General features: G+C 41.5%; 1 protein-coding gene across 1 annotated transcript; it reads right to left on the bottom strand.

Moving 5' to 3' along the window:
• Positions 1-2143: 2143 nt before the first annotated feature.
• Positions 2144-5800, bottom strand: LOC136753930 (extracellular calcium-sensing receptor-like). The gene is made up of 5 exons (XM_066710310.1): positions 5525-5800; positions 4395-5201; positions 4076-4303; positions 3317-3440; positions 2144-3057 (listed from the first exon to the last, which is right to left on the bottom strand). Exons 1-5 carry the CDS (start codon positions 5783-5785, stop codon positions 2144-2146), a joined length of 2334 nt encoding a protein of 777 aa, XP_066566407.1. The 5' UTR covers positions 5786-5800.
• Between the last annotated feature and the right edge of the window lie 14096 nt (positions 5801-19896).

Raw genomic sequence — 19896 nt, 5'->3', positions numbered from 1 at the left:
TTTCTTTTGTTCTTTCTTAGCGTCGTCTACCCACGTCGGTCCAACCACTCATGATCCGTCTGGCTGATGTTGGACCAACGCTGCTGTGCTATCTGTGTACAGCCCGCGTCTGCAGCTGTAGGAGGTCTCACTCTTCCAGTTTACTGGATTGAGCTCTGCTGCGCTCATTCATCTATGTAGTGGTTCTGATATGTTAAGCCCTGCTTCGGCTGGTGGTTTTTCTACTGTGAGCCCTCCGGATTCCGAAAAGCGTGGTGCCCAAGTGTCCCTGGTTACTCCCCCCCCCCCCCCCGACACACGTGGTCTGACTAGGCTTGTACGTCCCACACGGTGTTTGCAGTGTGCAGTGCTTTGTTTGGCACACTTCGGTGGTGCTTGGTGTTACACCTCGGGAACTCCTGTGTTGTTGCCACAAAAGAAATTACACAACTTGGTAGAAGTGTTCCCTGGTTTTTTGACTCGGTGCCCCAGTGAAGTAACATGTGTGTAGTGCCCCTCCCCCACTGTTTTGTGTTGCGTTGCCAGTGAAGATGCGCTTACAGCGGCAAGTCCCACTAGGCGCTCCACTGTCGTGAGCACTTCGGCTGCTGGTGTGCCTTCGGTACCCACGTTGACCGGAGCACTCGCTGCGTGCTCGCGTGCATGAGCACGGCACTGACGGGCACTGACGGGCACTGACGGGCACTGACGGGCCTCCCACCCCCGCCGCTGTGCCACATGTGGCCACCACACGTAACCTACTTGGAGTGGTGACGTGGTCTGCCCCCTCGGTCTGGGACCGAACGCTCGGGCATTCGTGGGGTCCCAGTCATATCCTGGAAGCATGAAGAGAAATGTTTAGCACACTTCATTTCCTTCCAACTTTCAATATGGTAGTGGAGTGAAATGAGTTCCGTTTGTATGTGTCCTTTCTTTGATCATGTGTGTTTATTTAGGCCAGATGTCTGTCTGAACATTACATTTTTTTGTTGTTGTTTGAAAGACTGCCATTGTTGCTCAGGTCAGTTGAGCAAACTTTTGATTGGCTTGGCAGGATAGAGAAAATGCCTTTGGAGTATGGAGGGTGGGGTGGAAAGAGAAGACATTTTAGCAGAAAATGGGGAGTAATTATGGTAAACTGTAATATCATAGATTACTGGAATCTGGAAAAATGTATACTTTACATACTGTATTTACTGTTTTTGTTTGTTTGTTTTATATGAGAAAATAATGTAATATTTCTTTGGGTGGGGTTTAAGAAAAGTAGGAGTTGATGTTCCAGTGAGGCGGAGAGAGAGTGAGAGAGAGAGAGAGAGGTGCACAGTGTAGATCATGGAGATGGAACAAAGGAAGTGTTTAGAAATTCTTAGAAGTTTGTAAAGTGCTTTTCCTGTAACCCCTTTACTTGGATTGTTTTGTTTCATTTTGCTATTTAGTCATTTTAGTCATGCTGTTTTTTTTTTTTTTTTGGACACCATTATTATTACTTTTCATCAGTTCACATTTGGCAACATTTTTGCTACTTTCATTGTATATACTGGGTCACTGTAAACAAGCACCTTCATTTCACCTTGCCATGATTGTAAAGTGTCATAAAGCATTTAAATTGGTGTAGGCCAATTCTCTCTCACAAACACGGACCTTTGGACCCTCCTTCCTCCAAACCTCCTCCAAGTAACGCAGGCGGAAATGGCAATGGCATGGCTGCCAGTTTCTGTACTTTATTAATAAAGCATTTGGGCTATAATGCGTTTGATTTTTCTTTTCTTTTTTTATGTGTGTCTTTGTGTATATTACAAGTATTGCCAATATCTTGTGCTATTTTAAGTGTGAACTGTGTCAGTTAGGTTCTTAAAAATGTTATGCAGAACTTTGCTGATTTTAACACACTTATTTCTAATAATAATATTTATCTTCAGTGTTGATATTTTGATGATTAAGAATACATTGTAAGAATTTGCATCTGTCTTCAATCTGGGCATGGAAAAGTTGAGCAGTTCATTGACAGCTTAAAACAATTCACAGTTATCCTAACAGTCTCAGAATACAGGACTTGAACCACACTATTACTATCAAACAACTATTTATTGCCATTTACATTCAATACATGTTTAATTTATGTTTGAAAAAAATGCACATCAAGGAAAACATTTTGGATTATTTATTAAAGTGCCTTTGAAGGTATTTTACCCATTACATTTTTTTTTGTATTGTTCTCAGGTTTCCATAAGATAATATAACATTTTGGTGTAAAAATACAGAAAAGCAACCCAAAACTTGAAGCCAAAATGGCAAATATCTCCACTGCTACTGTGAACTTGCCAGGAGAGCTGATATAAGCTGGGATAAAGGTGATCCAGACTGCACAGAATATGAGCATGCTGAATGTGATGAATTTGGCTTCATTGAAGTTATCAGGAAGATTACGAGCCAGAAAAGCCAGCACAAAGCACATGGCAGAGAGGAATCCAATATACCCTAACACAGCATAAAACCCCACTGCTGATCCTACATCACACTCTAGAATTATTTTTTCTTTGTAGTATTTTGTGTTTTTCTGAGGAAAAGGAGGTGAAATTGTCAACCAAAGGACACAAAGCAGGACCTGTATGAGTGTGAAAGCAAGAACACTTAACCTCTGCTGTGTGGGACCAAACCATTTCATAATATTATTGCCTGGCAGTGTAGCCCTGAAGGCCATTAACACCACTATTGTTTTCCCCAGAACACAAGAGATGCACAGGACAAATGTGATGCCAAATGCTGTGTGGCGCAACATACAGGACCACTCAGAGGGCTGGCCAATGAAAGTAAGTGAGCAAAGGAAACACAGAGTTAATGAGAAGAGCAGGAGGAAACTGAGCTCAGAGTTATTGGCTCTGACTATTGGAGTGCCTCTGTATTTATAGAATATTAATGCTGTAATTAGTGATAGACAGGCTCCAGTCAAGGAGAATATAACTAACAATATCCCCATGATTTCCCCAAATGTGAGATATTCTATTATCTTTAAGATACATTGATTTCTTTGTTGGTTTGAGCTGAACTCCACAGGGCACTTAGAACAATAACTGGAATCTGAAAAATGAAGAACAAGTAGTTTACCTAAAAGTAGTTAACTATTTTGTCTCTTTTAATAGCAGACTGTGACAGGTGACCTGGTTAATTTGCATCATGTATGTCAAATCAGTAACTATAAACAGATGCTACAGAGAACATATTTGTTAGATCTCAGTATTAAAAACACATACATGATTTTACATTTAAATATCACAGTTTATTGTAAAACATATTTACATTTTGGAAGATTAAAATATAAGATATTTTATCTACTCACCAGTTGTATTACTGACTTCTCCCTCAGCACATGGAATGCAGTCAAAGCAGCAGATTGGCTTTCCTTTGACAATTGCCTTACGGGTCCCTGGAAGGCAGCTCTCACTGCAGACTGACTTTGGCACCTGGAAAGTGATGCTACACTGTAATATATATAATATGGATTGAAAACAATTGGTATCCTTTTATGTCAGTTTAATATATGGCAAAAAGTATTTTGTATATTTACAAAGCATTTGAGAATACATATTCATTCAATCATGTTTACAATTTCTATAAGATGCAATCATACAAAGATATGAATTTGTGTGGTATCAGGGATTTATTTAAATAGATGGTCATTTGAAATACATTATAGCTGGTGCATTTTATTTAAAAAGGTTAAAATACAGTCTAGCATTAATGCATGTTTAAAGACCTTACCTTATTTTGATTACCTGGTGGTGACCGTGGCTTGTGGTGGTCCAACACCTTACTGAGACACTTTATGTTGGTTTCTCATACATATATATATATATATATATATATATATATATATATATATATATATATATAGTGTGTTATTGTTTCAGTTTCATGCAAGGATGAAATTGAACTTGTATGCCATTTTGAGATGCATTTCCATTGGGTCTTATGTTTACAAGCATTAGCACCAAGACATAGCATTCAAAAAGTGTATGGTATGGAAAGCTCATAGAAATAGACAATCATTTCAAATTATTTACAGGGTTGTATATAGTTAATTAGTAGTAGACCCTACCTTATGTTGGCTATTTGACCACAGTGTGCTCACATTGTTCATTACAATCTGCTGTCCTTCTGGTAAAGAGGCATCATACAGACCAATCACTTCAAATGTGGTGATTCCTTCCTTGTTAAGCTGCCAGTTCACTAATGCATATCGTGCTGCTGGGTCCCCATTTTCATCAAAAAATACCCTTTCTCCATTCCTGGTAGTAAAATTGATTGTTTTCAAATATTGCAGTACCTGGATGAAAACAGATTGATAGCAATATGAATTATATATGTATATAATTATTATTACTATCAATCACAAACATTATAAGGCTTTAGCTTACCTGCAATGGTTCTATCATTTTCTTTGTACACTTTTTTTCATTAAATGTCCCTTGGCTATTTTTACATACAAGCAAAGCTTGCAATGAATGTGCAACAGCATACACTGCTTTATACACATTCATAGGTAGTGAGAGATCGGATACATCTCTGTACTCGTTATTTAGTTCTTTTTCCTTCCCTGTACATGTTATATTAGTAGCATCATTCTCTTGAGCAGTCAGAGTGCATTTGAAAGCATTTTCCCATAGTCTTTTGAACCTAGCATCTCCAGGGGCACCAGATGGATGGACACTCAGTAGAAAGTCTTTCAGTCCTGATATTTCAGCATTCTTAACTGCAAACCCAATTGCCCCACCTAATATTTTATAACCATCTTTTGAGCTAAGATATCTGTTTGTAATCCAAGATTCACTGCCCACCCACTGGAAGCCTGTGACATTTTGAATGAGCAATTCCTTCACCAAAAACTCCATATCTATATAAGATGCAAAGGCAACAATAACTTTAGAGGATGATTTTTTTATAATGTTCACAATTTCAACAAATTTCCTATGAGAAAAAGTTCTGTAAATGGCCTCTGAATATTCAATGCAAATCCCCTCCTGATGGGCAGTTTTTATAAAAGTATCCATCCCACTGTTGCCATAATCATTGTCACTCCTGATGGCCCCAACCCAGGTCCATCCAAAGTGCTTCACAAGCTGAGCCAGGGCTCTGCTTTGATGGTAGTCACTGGGGATGGTTCTGAAAAAGGTGGGGAACTTGTTTCTGTCACTCAGACATGCACATGTAGCAAAATGACTCACCTATATGAAAGTAAAACATTGTATTAGATATTTGTATGTATTCATATGTCTATGTATGTGTTAATGATGCAAAGTTTATTATTTTTTAAACTATTAATAGTATCTGTGGACAATTTGTTAGATCAAAAATTATAGCCATACTTATTGATCAGTATTAATGTTTTGGAAGAAAATATCAAGTTTATAGTTTATATATTTAATTGTTTTGTTTCATATTACTAGAACAATTATATTTTATGTATTCCTATTTTTTGTTTCACTTCATATTTACTTTGTAGTATTGTATCTATTTTATTAAAATACCAAATGTACACAATACTTACCACTGGTATATGAAATGGTCCTACAGTTGTTGCAATTCCAATTGTTGGTGAGGAACCAGTCTGTCCTATTATAGCAGGAACTGTCTGTGATTTGTTACAGGACTGGTCTGATTCAATTGTGTCCTCTTGCCCATTCATTAAAGCCATTGCTGCCCTTATCCCCAAAGTTGTGGAACCACAAGCATCATATATCTTAAATCCTAGAGACACATCAGGAAGAATCTCTGTACTGTTATTTATTTCTTCAATGGCAAAGACCATAGCCAGAGCTACACGATAGTCATTAATGTATGGACTATTAGAAGAAAAGAAATAAATCAAGAAACATAATTATTAGAATTTATTTACTTTGATTTCATTTATATGAAAATAATTTTGCAAGCAATCATTGTACACTTACCCTTCACATTTAAATGCTCCTGGAATAGATTGAAATGTAGGAATATTAGATATGAAGTTGAGATTAAATGAAAATATCCCTCCTATTATAATATCTCCATCCTGTTCAATGAGAGGGGACTGTATTTTTCCTTGTGGTCTGCAGACAGGCTTCTCTGCTCTGATGAAGAGAGCAATGAAAACTATCTCTGCCAAGAGTAGCATTTCAAAGCATTTTTTCTGTTTAGAGTCCAAATGCAGAGAATCCCTGTGTTTATATACTGCACTGCAAGTTGCAGGTGCTTGGAGTAAATTGAAAAAATAACTTGCTGAAGCATTAATTCTCAGAGGTAAATAGTGTTTTAATCTGCCTGGGGACCAGGTTTGCCAACCATACATTTGTGTTTTTACTGACATGACTGACTAAAGGTGGACTATTTTTTACTGACATGCCATATTTGTTATTGACACCATATTGTGGTCTTATAAAGTGTGAAAATAAAAAATATATAGGCTCACCCTATGGTGCAGAGCTGCCCTGTTGGCTTTTGTGGTCATACATGGTAATATTTTAAGAATTTATCATCTCTTTGGTAGGTTGGAAGCGTTTGTTATCTTCCACTCCTGTTTTCACAGTCAATATTCCATTCATTATTTATAGCTGATTTCTGATGTCAGTCTTTATCAAGTTCATCTGTGAAAATATATGTTCCACCTCTGCTGTGCTGTGGGGTAAAGCAAGAATGCTCATAGAGAGCCTTGAGACAGTGGGAAACTGTGTCTCTCCACTAAATGAGGGGACATGGGATACTAAGTGCCAGTACTGATCAATGGCCCCATTTTGGTTGATATTAGTCAAATCTGTGACTTGGTACTCAATAAACTACCTTTCCAGTTGATCAAGTTCACTTTCATTCGCAATCTGTGGGAAAAAGCATGCAAGTTGGACAATATTACTTGAGTTGCTGAAACTCTGAGTTTTGCAGGGCTCTTGCTAGCTTCAGCACTTAATTGTTGATTGGAATGCGTTTTTTCACGCTGGTCACTGAATTGACATAGAACTTTATTACAATGTCCATAAACTTATCAGCTACTTGTTTGTCCTCAACCTCCACTAGTGCTCTTCTGGTTTGTATTCCAATTAAAACGCATTACTTTTCCTTGTAGGTTTTTGAATCTGTGATATCAAATTCTATAAGGTCTTCAATAGTTAGATGTGCGATTGAAGAGCTGCTTAGATGTTTTGGGGAGTGCTTTACATGCATCTGAGGAACAGAGGGTAGCAATGTGACAACTACAATGTATGTGGAACACATTAGGTTGCATAGCTTTGAATCGCGAGAGCACTGAGTTTTTGCCCCATCAGTTCCGAGTGCAATTACATTTAATGGCGGAATGCAGTCTTCCTCAAAGCAGGTCATTATCTCTGTGAAATCTGTTTCCGTGTCAGCTTTTGCTACATCTACCATATGATAAAATTGGTACTGCACTTTCCCTTGTTCATAGAAAAAAAAAAAAAATCACAACCATTGTGAGTTTCTGTGAAATGCGAATATTGGTAGACTCGTCCAATAAAAGAGTAAAGTGTTGTGTTCCGAATCTCTCTGCCAAAAAACTTTTCATTTATTTGCTGAAAACATTTTTCACTAGCATGGAGAACTTAGTATATTTGCACCAGACATCTTCAGCTATTTTCGAGTCAGAAAACCTGTCCCCGACGCATTCACTAAAATCATCCATTACGCTCAAAGGTAAATTGTTCTGTATGGCATAATTAACCATTTTAATTTCTGTCTTGGTTAAATGTTGCTTCAAACTGTCATTCTTCTTAGGAGCCTCTTTTACGAGGAAATTAGCTATTCCTGCTACTAGCATGGCTCCGCACATCCAGAAACAATAGAAAACTACTTTTTGCTCCACATCCAGTATGCATTTTTTACAGTTATCTTTATCCATACATATCTATTGAATAAGGCGGGGTCCTCCAAGCCGATTGAAAGGAATGTATTTCTTCTGCTGATGAGAACATAACAAGTAATGTAAATCCATATTCAATGTAGGAGTTGGCATTGTATTATTCTATAATGCATTTTACCTTCTAAAAAAAAGCAGCAGACCTAATTTATAATTGGACAGCAGTGTGGAGTAGTGGTTAATATTTCCAGATATCTTTAAATATTTCAAGATATCTCTAAATCATTTAAAGATATCTGAAAATCAATTAGAGATATCTGCATATATTTAAGATCTCATTTAAAAGTACATTTAGAGATATCTAAATTATTTGCAGAGATCTTTAAATGATTTATAATTATCTTTAAATCATTTAGAGATATATTTAAAAAGCAAAAATGGTTTGTAGATATCTCCAAATCATTTAAAGATGTCTTCAAACGATTTGGAGATATCCCAAAATACTTGAAGATATCTTGAAACTGACCTATTTAATTTCAGTAGTCATCCTCTGCCTCTGGACAGTGATAGTTTGTGCATTTACAGCAGTGTTTTACAAACTTTTTGCATTCAAGATGTAAAAATGTTCCCAGTCCAGTGACTCACAGGGATGGTGTCATAGTATTAGATACAACCCTAATATGCACGACAGTGAGCGGTTACCGGCAACTTTATAAGCAAGATGACCCTGATGTCAGAAAAGTGCGACAGACTAGAGAGAAGGGGTTACACGCGTTGGCTGAGCTGTTCTGCATGCTACCAGAGAGAGTATAGAAATAAAGCAAATATACACACCACTTGCTCTGTTTGTCTGGACATTCCGTGATTTATCACAGATGGTACATGTTTTTTTGTGTGCATTTATTTTTTATTTATATGAAAATCCAAATAGAAGAGTAGTAAAGAGTGCAGCTCATGTTACTTTATTGACATCCGGAAGTCCCGCCCTCCCTCCGTACCATTGACCGGAAGGCCCACCTCACCTTCCGGTTACCCCACCTTTGAACCGGATCTCCTCTCTCCTTCCCAGCCTCCCCTGGGGTAACCCTTTGACCCTCACCCGTCAGTCATTTTGGATGTCAGCCATCTTGGATGGTATCAGCCATTTGTAAGGTCATAGGTCATCTGGTAAGATGGTAGCCATTCTGTTAGGATGACATCCATCATGGTGAGGGTCCAAGGGTACCAATGGTCCAAGGGTACCTCACCCTGCTGGTGTGGAGGTGTAATGTTTAATAGCATAAACTGTTGTTTTTTTTAAGATTATATTGTTTTATGATATTTTTTAATTTACTCAAACAGTAAGATATATATAGATATAGATATAGATATAGATATAGATACACACACACTCACCTAAAGGATTATTAGGAACACCTGTTCAATTTCTCATTAATGCCATTATCTAACCAACCAATCACATGGCAGTTGCTTCAATGCATTTAGGGGTGTGGTCCTGGTCAAGAATCTCCTGAACTCCAAACTGAATGTCTGAATGGGAAAGAAAGGTGATTTAAGCAATTTTGAGCGTGGCATGGTTGTTGGTGCCAGACGGGCCGGTCTGAGTATTTCACAATCTGCTCAGTTACTGGGATTTTCACGCACAACCATTTCTAGGGTTTACAAAGAATGGTGTGAAAAGGGAAAAACATCCAGTATGCGGCAGTCCTGTGGGCGAAAATGCCTTGTTGATGCTAGAGGTCAGAGGACAATGGGCCGACTGATTCAAGCTGATAGAAGAGCAACTTTGACTGAAATAACCACTCGTTACAACCGAGGTATGCAGCAAAGCATTTGTGAAGCCACAACACGTACAACCTTGAGGCGGATGGGCTACAACAGCAGAAGACCCAACACCGGGTACCACTCATCTCCAACTACAAATACGAAAAAGAGGCTACAATTTGCACAAGCTCACCAAAATTGGACAGTTGAAGACTGGAAAAATGTTGCCTGGTCTGATGAGTCTCGATTTCTGTTGAGACATTCAGATGGTAGAGTCAGAATTTGGCGTAAACAGAATGAGAACATGGATCCATCATGCCTTGTTACCACTGTGCAGGCTGGTGGTGGTGGTGTAATGGTGTGGGGGATGTTTTCTTGGCACACTTTAGGCCCCTTAGTGCCAATTGGGCATCGTTTAAATGCCACCGCCTACCTGAGCATTGTTTCTGACCATGTCCATCCCTTTATGACCACCATGTACCCATCCTCTGATGGCTACTTCCAGCAGGATAATGCACCATGTCACAAAGGTCGAATCATTTCAAATTGGTTTCTTGAACATGACAATGAGTTCACTGTACTAAACTGGCCCCCACAGTCACCAGATCTCAACCCAATAGAGCATCTTTGGGATGTGGTGGAACGGGAGCTTCGTGCCCTGGATGTGCATCCCACAAATCTCCATCAACTGCAAGATGCTATCCTATCTATATGGGCCAAAATTTCTAAAGAATGCTTTCAGCACCTTGTTGAATCAATGCCACATAGAATTAAGGCAGTTCTGAAGGCGAAATGGGGTCAAACACAGTATTAGTATGGTGTTCCTAATAATCCTTTAGGTGAGTGTATATATTATTTTAGGACATATGTCCATTGGATCTTAGGTCCAACACCTTAACCACTTGGCCACCTGGGCGTTACTACATAGTATAAGTTGTTAATGGCAACAGGTATTATTGAATCATGAGAGAATGAGCTATGAAAATAAATTTAAAAAGTGATCTATTACACAAATTAAGCAGGAAGTTTTGGAGGAATTGATACACTACTGAGAAGTGCCAGAGCAAAGGGTGTCCATGTAAAAAGAGAACATGTTTTGCATATACATATATGGGGGTTAAATTTAATAGTTGGATCAAAGCTTCAGAGGTGAAAGACATAGCACCGGGGTTGTGAGAGGCTAAAAAAATTAGTGAAAATTTATTTTACCCGACTTTAACCAGCAACTCCTCACAGGATATATTTCCTAATAACAAGAGCTCAAACTTTACTGATCATCTAGCCAAATCCATCAATCTATCAGGTAAATGGGAGGTAGGGATGGTGGAGATGCACTACCCCATGACTGTCAATATGATTGTCAGGAAACAGAGCTTTGAATTGCATTCTGTGACAACCGATACAAACTGGTATTATGAAATATCACAAGGCTACTATAAAAACATTGATGTATTTTAACAGCCATGAATAATGCTGTCAAGGCTGTCCCCACATCACCCAAGGTATACTAATTATATTAGTAGAAGTGTGAGGCTTTTCGGGGATTCGACTATATTGTTTTTTACCAGAGGCCAACTAGCACATGTCTTGGGATTCATTCCCAAGACGGAACTACTACAAGTATCAGGCAGGTAACAGCCTCCCCGGTTTTGCCGGGATGCCGGTACAATACGGTGCAGGGGTAGCTGGTATATTTAGAGCGTTATTCAGAAAAGCTATGCCTTTTCCGAGACGCGAATTAGAAATTGTCAAACCACATGTCAGATCGGCTGCCACAAACATAGTTAAAGATGTGGTCAGGCAGGTTACAAGTGTTACAAGGGCCAGTAGAATAAATGCTCCGAAACAGGAGGGTTCGGGACTAATGTATATAAGGAGAGGTATTAAAAGGAAAAAGAACGACACCACTGGGGTTCAGAGGACTCCCGGCACCTGTTAAAAGAAGGGCCATATGGAAGAAACACAATCGTAAAAGAAATGGGGCCAGTAAGAAGAGGAGCTCCAGGCAACAACATCGCAGGGATATATTATAAACATGTCTTTCGTGCACTGTAGCTCTGGGGAGTGCACCAAATATGAACTGGACCTTTTTCAGCTTGCGCCCACACAGATCAGCATTGAGAAGAGCTTCTATGTGGAGGTGCCCCCCCCCACTGTGCTCTCTGACAACGCCCCACTGGAATTCTACATCACTGGAAACAGCGAAGACTATCTAGATCTGAACAAAACTGTGATCTATCTGACTTGTAAAATTACTAAGCACGATGGCACTGGTCTGGCCCAGGATGATCAGGTGGGCCTGGTAAATCACCCCGTGGCATCCCTTTTCAGCCAGGTCGACATCACAATCGGGGACAGACTTATTAGCCAGAGCAACAACTGTTATCCGTACAGAGCTATAATAGAATCCATTCTCAACTACAGTGAAAGCACCCTGAACATACAATACTCTGCAGGCCTTTTTGTCAAAGACACTGCCGGCCAGCATGAAGTAACCGCACTGAACGGGGCAAACCTGAGGTTCAAAAATAGAGCTGCCTATACAGCAGGAAGCCACAAACTAGAATTGTTGGGTTGTATTCATGCAGACATGTTTTTTTCAAGACAAATTAATGCTGAACGATGTTGATATAAAAAAAAAAAAAACTCACCCGTAACAGAGAAGCGTTCTGTCTCATGAGCAATGCTGAGGATTTTATCTGATAAGCTCCGCAAACGATCACGAGTCCCGAATAGGGGGCCAGTCTGCTTTATTATTAACACCCACCCCTACGACCGACCCGGGGAGCACTGGCTCACTATCTATCTAGGAGGAAATGGGAAGGCTGAATTCTTTGATTCTTATGGATTCCCCCCCCAATGCTCCTTTTTTCCCCTAAATCAATCATGTGTTTTTTAAACACAAATGCCATGTTAACCATGTATAACAGTAACCAGTTGCAAGATGCTTTGTCCACAACATGTGGAAACCATTGTGTGTATTTTTTACAACAGCGTTTAGCTTATAATCAGATATTGGATTTGTATTCTGAAGATTTAATTAGTAATGACAACATGGTAATGCAGTTTGTTACAAGTTATAACAGGAGAACGAGACCTATGTATTTGTTTAAGCTTCATGTAAATGAGAATTGTCAGATGTGTAACCGAATGTGTGATTTTAGGATCCGTCATAATTGCTAAATCAGTCATGAACAGAAACAAGCAATGTTAGAGCCATGTATGAATAACGCTATAGATGTATAGACACACTAGATTAGTGCTTGTGTGTGTGTTTAAGTTAATGAACTTTTAAATTCTTATATATGTAATGCCTGTTAACCAGATAAAATATTACATACACAATAAGTACGGTTTTACCTAGTGTGACAGACCAGTGGGTGAGTTAAGAATGAGCCGTCCAGACAGGGGCTTTGTGGAAAGGACTCTTCTGCCCAGGTAAGTTTAATGCAAACCAAAAAAATGTAACACACAATTGAACAAAACAATAAATGCCTAGCCTTGTCCAGGCCTACCTGACTTTCTTCCTTTCCCTCTCTATTACCACATCTGTTCAGGGACCCCACAAACACAGGGGAAGTCCTTTCGGGAAAACTTTTTCTCCCCAACCACCAGCAGGTGGCAGAATGACAATTCCCAGGTTAGAACGTCCGTGAGGTTCTTCAATTATTAGTGTCCTGCAATGGTGGACTATTCCCACAGTCCTAGGTTCCCAAAACAGGTTTTTATCCTTCCCCAAGCCACAGGGTATTTTTATTATTAGTAGTATTCCAGTGACTATTAGCAAAGGTATGGCGATTATACTCACTCACCAGTATACACTCTTACCAACTACACACCTGGGCAGTTTGATGGTACATATCCTTCTGGGTAGTGTGCAGCTTACCACAGGTTCTAGTAGCTCCTTTTAGCCTTCTCCCAGCTTGTGTCTGTCCCTGGCTACAACCTCCCACCAACTGCCCTGATTCTCTCTGCCTGCTCCCTTATATACCCAAGAGCCCCGCCCCTTCCTGTCTCTACCGCAGGGGCTCCTGGGGCATGTAGTTTTCTACCTTGGGCAGACATTCCTTAAAGGGACGGAGCCCCGTTCCGTCACAAAAGTTAATAAATTCACACATACAAACACCATTGTTTATCACACGTTACATTTTTATTCAACCCTATTATCACACAAAAAAAAAAAAAAAAAAAAATTAAACATCACTGACAATTGTTATTTGGTATACAAACACAACAGCAATAATAATACTAATAATAATAATAATAATAATAATAATAATACTACTACTAATAATAATAATAATAATAATAATAATATATATTTTTTATTATCAGAATCACACAAGAATTTTAACATTTTATGGATAGCAACAACTTATGTATTTCTATAACCTATATATAAGCAAACACCCCACCAAAATAATAATAAAAAAACGTATAATTTTTTACAGAGATAACCATGGTAATTTTCCAAATAGTCTGCGTCTTTTTGCAGGGTGGTCTCTCTGTGGAGTTTCAGGCGGGTCAACGGCCCCTCCAGTGAGATAAGCTGTGGATCAGGAGAAATAGGGTTTCTCTGTATAGACAAAGAACTGTCCCTAGTAGGGGCCATTTTTAGTTTCTCCAATAACACCCTGTTAACTCTGTTGGACAATACAGAACATTCATCTCCGCCATAGCGGTCATAAAACTACCCCAGCCTTTCGGTGTCCTGCCTGAGGCAAGTGTGTGCTGCTGTGTGACAGCCTTAACCAGATCTATCACATGAGACCTGCGAAAAGGAGCCCCATTGTACACAAATTCCCCATTCTCGTTGCATGAAGTTACAGCATTGCTGGATACCATTGTCTTAAGTAATATTTCGGCATTTTTCTTTTGCCTCTGTGGTATAGCCTCTAAAATATAATCAAAAACAGGCTCTGTAGGTGTTATTTCGCCCGGGGTATCCGTATCAGGCATCTGCAAAGTTAACACGGCCTTTTCTGATTCTGCCTGACGCGTCAGGGCTAGGTACCTCTGCAACACTTGTGCAGAGCGTTTAGCTTTCTCATATTCACCCAAATGAGAGCTTTGCAGTATATCTTTCATTTCCCCATCCAATTTATATGTGGCTATTTTTCAGATGTCGTGTTCAACTGGAAAGTCCTCTTTCATTCTGTCCATCTGTTTCTGTGGAACTAAATACATTTTTTCTGTGAACTGCATTTTTTTACTTGGCCAGTAAAGCTGGAGATGAGGGGGAGGGCGATACTTAGCAAATTACCGATAAACCCCCCAGACTGGTTCAATAGATTTCTCTTTCTCTTAACAGACACTGTCTTTTTACTAAGAGTTTTTATAATGTTGCCACTTTTCTTTTGTTTCCGAAATTGTTTAGCGCTCAAGCGGATGTTTCCTTTCAGTGTATTTAGAGTGATTTCTGACACGGCCTGCACCAGGTCGCTCTTAACCAGCAACTGCAAGAGAGCGAGGTTTCTATGCATGCGCGGTAACATACTGACACCCAGAGTCACAGAGAGCAAATGCACTCAAACCTGGAAAGCCAATGGCTTTTACTTTCTTTGTTTTTTATACACATAAACCACTGGGGTATCCGGGGGGAAAAGACCCGACCTTAAACGGTATTCATCAGGGGTATTTGACATGAGATCGACAAATAAGTATCCGAAAGACTTCTTGGTGGCATCTTCAAATGCTTCCAAAAAATATTGAGATTTGCCTGGATACATCTGTCACGCTAATGTAGTGATCTGTGATTTATCTCTTGGGTTTTTGAAAAGGACCATATATTTGGTGTTTAAAGTGATAGTTCTACTTTTACGCCCCTGACAAAACACATTCTGTACAATATATAAAATACTGAGGTTTCTGTGGTGCACATATTTAGTGAAGGCTTTTTCAGTCTCATCGCTTTCACATGCCTTTTCCATAAGATCATCAATGATCAACATGTTTACTTTATCGCAGGGCAGTAATTCATCAACATTAAATATTTCAGGCAAGCCCTCTATAAATTTAATAAAAGGGTATTTTAACTTCAGTTCTTTAAGGTTAAGGTACAACTTGACTGCCAGTCAAAACCCTTCAGGTACATGTGGATCACTTCCCAAGTTTATCACAGCAACAGTAGGAACCCTTCAGTGCATTACGAGCCCGGGAAGTAAAGTCACCGACACAATGCCAGATTGTTTGTCTTCAGTTTATTTTTGCAATAACACACACTTTTATACATGTCAGAAATCTGATTGCCAAGAGTTCAGGTACATACAGATATTACAAACATATTACAGATCTAGTTGCTAGACAGACATGAAATGTGTTCGATCTCATAAGTCATAACATTCATAACACACTCAAGAGTTTTAGTTGACACAGCTGCACGGTTTGCCTAGTAGTAGATGACGTGGGACTCTATCTTATTTCTGGTTTGTCTGAAGAGCAGCATGTATATTGGTTATGTTATTAGCTCTGAGCTGTTCCTCAAAATATAATATAAATATAGGGAGTTTTGCGGTTTGACATTTCCAAGATAGAGTCAAGAAGGCCATGAGTTCAATTGTCTAGACCTTCACAGAAATAGTTATGCGCGAGTATGTTATTTATGATATTATTTCTGCAACAATGACAAATTTCAGCCCCCCTTGCCACGGCAACATTTCCTCCAGTGAGATATTTTAACAATGTTAACTCTGCAACTTCTGTTAAAGGCTAATCCTACAATAAGAATACAATACAATGAGTTACATGGTTACAGTAGGTTAAATAATCATTATGCCCACCAAACTCAATTATCCCCAACAGTTAGTATATGAATATGTTATATAAAAATCCTTACAATAGAGCGGCTGCATGCAACTATAACACCAAACAATATTATGAGGCATGCACACGGCTACCATTGTCTAATAATTGTCTGATAAAAAAACTCTTGCTGCAGTTAGAGGGCCCTGACAAAATACATGAAAACAGGTGCTGTAGTCTAAAATCCATTGTTCAATACCCATAGGGCAAGTATGTAAGGTCTGGTCCCAGGACACGTTTATCATACACGACTTTCAGGGTCTTTTGTAGTGTTCTCGTCTCTGAGTGCCAGTCTTGCTTAACACGTACTATCCCCGGTTGCTGCAGTGTAATGTCTTTTATTTCACCATTTGTACCAGCCTCCTTATCCGTATAGTCAAGTATCAAATCTTTTAGGCTATTGAAATTAATTTTCTCACTATCAGCCACGTTCAATGTGATACCCTTTACCTTGATACAGGCTTTCCCTCCTGAGAGCTTATATCCATAGGTTATAGGTCCTGTAGCAACAAACTCGGTAATGTGCTGGTCTGGAGGCAGCTCACTTTTCAATTGACCCAGATAATCTCCTAACTCGGGGTCCCACTGGCCTGGCCTGCTTACATAAATGATTGAATCAGTGTCATAATACAAACAACGATCTTGTAATGCATCCAGAAGAGAGTACAGTTCAAACCTAGCATAAGCGGTGGTGAAACTGGCGATACAAATATTTACATTTGATAGTTGTGTGTAGTGCTCTTTTGCCCGTTTCCAGGTGACACAGGCACAGTCATCGTCAATAAAATCACAAGACGAGACCTTGTGGTATGGGGCAAACATGTATTTAAGATCCACGTCCGCCCTGCCGAACCAGCTCCACAGTTGCTGTACCACAGAGGGTGCACCATTCCGAGACCAGGGGGCCTCCCCGAGAGAGGAGGTCCGCTGCCGTGTTGGCTAGGCCTGGGAGGTGAACTGCTCTGATGTAGCGGAACCGTGGCTGCACCCACAGAAGCAGACGGCGTGCTAGACAGTACAGTCTGCGCGACTGGAGACCTCCTTGCCTGTTGATATAGGCCACCACCGCTGTGTTGTCTGTACGAGCAGGGTCTCCGTCACACGACACACGTCAGGACAGGCCAAGTCACATGACTCCGCAGACAACGGAGTTACGGAGACCAGCGCAGCGAAGGTGGAGTTCACTCGGGGGAAGTCCACCAGGCCTGCTTCATCCGCACCCTGGTTCTGGCATAGGCCTCCCCCGCCCGAGCCTGGGCGTTGCCGGATGGTCCCAGGTGGCTCTCAGGTCATCCAGGAGGTCCGGCAGCAGCGGGAGGCCCGTGTGAGCTGCTGCGGCCGGTGCTTCCTCTTGAACCTGGAGCATGGGGGGGCAGGATCAGAGGGCCAGGGGTTCTGCAAGCAGTCCACAGGGGAAGTGTTGTTGCTCAATGGAGTGGGGGAGGGACAAGGCCGGTTCCCCCTCCATGAGCTCCGCCTCTGACTTCAAACCCTCGTGCAGGCTGAGTAATAGACGTTCCTCCTACCAGATTAACTGTCTACTGTCCTAGTCCCTAGACAGGGCAGAGAGACTCCCATCAGAGTCCCATGGTACATGGGCTGACGACGACTCAGAAGAGCAACAGGGACGCAAGTGCGCGCAGCCATAGCGGCAGGCACGGCTGCCAGCGCAGCAGCAGGTGCAGGTGGAGCAGCGAGTGCGGTGGGCGCTGCTGTCTCCGAAGCTGCGTGTCTGGAGGAGGAGATGGAGGGACTCAGGGGGAGGCGGAGATCCAGCGCCACTGAACCCCTACCGTCACTTGCTGGAGTGGAAGATCGCCGGGCGCGGTGGCATGGTGGACCTCCGGGTGTGCCGCAGCGGACACGGAAGTCGCGGCCTAATCGTGCCTGCTGTTGGATCCCAGACAGACGGGCCAGGTGGGCAAGGTGCGTCGGCTGCCAAGTGGCACAGTGGCGGGGGCGAGAGGAGCTCATCGCCAAGCGCAGATGCGCATGAACAGGGAAACATGCAGCAGGGGCGCCGGTCAGTGTTTGCACCAAGGGGCACACAACAGCTGAAACGCCGCCGCGACAAGTGGAGCGCCTAGCGGGCCCACCCCTGTAAGTGCGTCTCCACCCGGCAACGTTTATGTACACGGGGGCACTGTAACACCAACCAAACGCAACCTTGCTGGCCCTTATCCAGGGTGACTTACAACATAAGTGCAAACAAAGTGCAAAAATACAGTGAAGTACAAGGCATCAATCATTATAAATTCAATTTAGCTAAAACAGCAATTGAAAATAATACATTTTACAAATTCCAATTTACAATTTACACAAGTACACTAAGTGACTTCCTACATCCTGGACGGTGAAAGCTAAGTGCTGTCAAGATGTAGGGTTACAGTCAAGGGCTACGGGAAAGGGAGCAAGGAGGAAAACAATCAAGAACACGAGAAGCATAATAAAAACTGTGAAGTGCTATCTAGCAGGGATAGAGGACTAATATTACAAGTACTGTTGGAAAAGATGCATCTTGAGTAAGCGCCGGAATGAGGTCAAGGACTCTGCTGTTTTGACTTCGGTGGGCAGGTCGTTCCACCGTTTAGGGGCCAGGGATGAGAAGGAGCGTGCTCTGGAGGAAGGAGAGTGGAGAGGAGGCAAAGTTAGCACTGGCACTGGAGGAACGCAGTGGTCTGGAGGGGATGTATGGAGAGACGAGTGACTGAAGGTAACTTGGTGCAGTGTGGTCGAGACAGCGGTAGGTGAGGGTCAAAGTCTTGAACTGAATGCATGCCGTTATCGGGAGCCAGTGGAGGGAGCGGAGAGAATATCAGACGAGCCGCAGAGTTGCAGGCAGGCCGGCCAGGAGGGAGTTGCAGTAGTCCAGGCGGGAGAGGACCAGTGACTGGACAAGTAGCTGAGTCGAGTAGTCGAGTAGTCGGTGAGGAAGGGACGGATCCAGCGTATTTTGCTCAGGAAGAATCTACAGGTGCGTGTCAGCGTGGTGATGTGCTAGGTGTAGGAGAGCGCAGGATCGAGGGTGACTCCTAGATTTTTAGCGGAAGAAGAAGGAGAGAGTGTGGTGGATTCCAAGGGGATCGAGATGGGGAGGTCAGCAGAAGGTGAGGAAGAGTGGAGGAAAAACAGGAGATCCGATTTGGAGAGGTTGAGCTCGAGGTGGTGCGAGTGCATCCAGGCGGAAATGGCAGACAAGCAGGAAGAGATGTGAGAGGGGATGTAGTGCGGGCGCAAGCCGGCGGAGGAGCACCTCATGCGTGTGAGATCTCTTACAACACACCGAATCTCCGGCCGAGCAGCCGGGCCTCAGATTTTACTGCCACTGCTAGCGCTCCTGCTGTGGAGGAAAAGTTGCTGTGGACAAAAAAACAAAACATCAAGCAGTCGGAATATATATAGCACTATATAAACACAACTATTAGGGTCATCTTGTGAACAAAACTGAAACCGAAAGCGCAGCCGGACCTCCGGTGCGCGGACGGGACAGAATCAGGATTAGCTATCAATAACTA

Source organism: Amia ocellicauda, chromosome 7, assembly GCF_036373705.1.
Source record: "Amia ocellicauda isolate fAmiCal2 chromosome 7, fAmiCal2.hap1, whole genome shotgun sequence".
NCBI lineage: Eukaryota > Metazoa > Chordata > Actinopteri > Amiiformes > Amiidae > Amia > Amia ocellicauda.
This window is presented reverse-complemented; position numbering and strand designations above follow the sequence as displayed.

Bases quoted from the DNA above. Each gene is read 5' to 3' on its own strand.
- LOC136753930 (XM_066710310.1), bottom strand. From the start codon at position 5,785: ATGGTCTTTGCCATTGAAGAAATAAATAACAGTACAGAGATTCTTCCT. The intron at 3,441-4,075 runs GTAGGGTCTACT...ATCACTTTCCAG, and splicing joins GGTCAAATAGCCAACATAAG to GTGCCAAAGTCAGTCTGCAG. The intron at 3,058-3,316 runs GTGAGTAGATAA...TTCATTTTTCAG, and splicing joins AGAAGTCAGTAATACAACTG to ATTCCAGTTATTGTTCTAAG.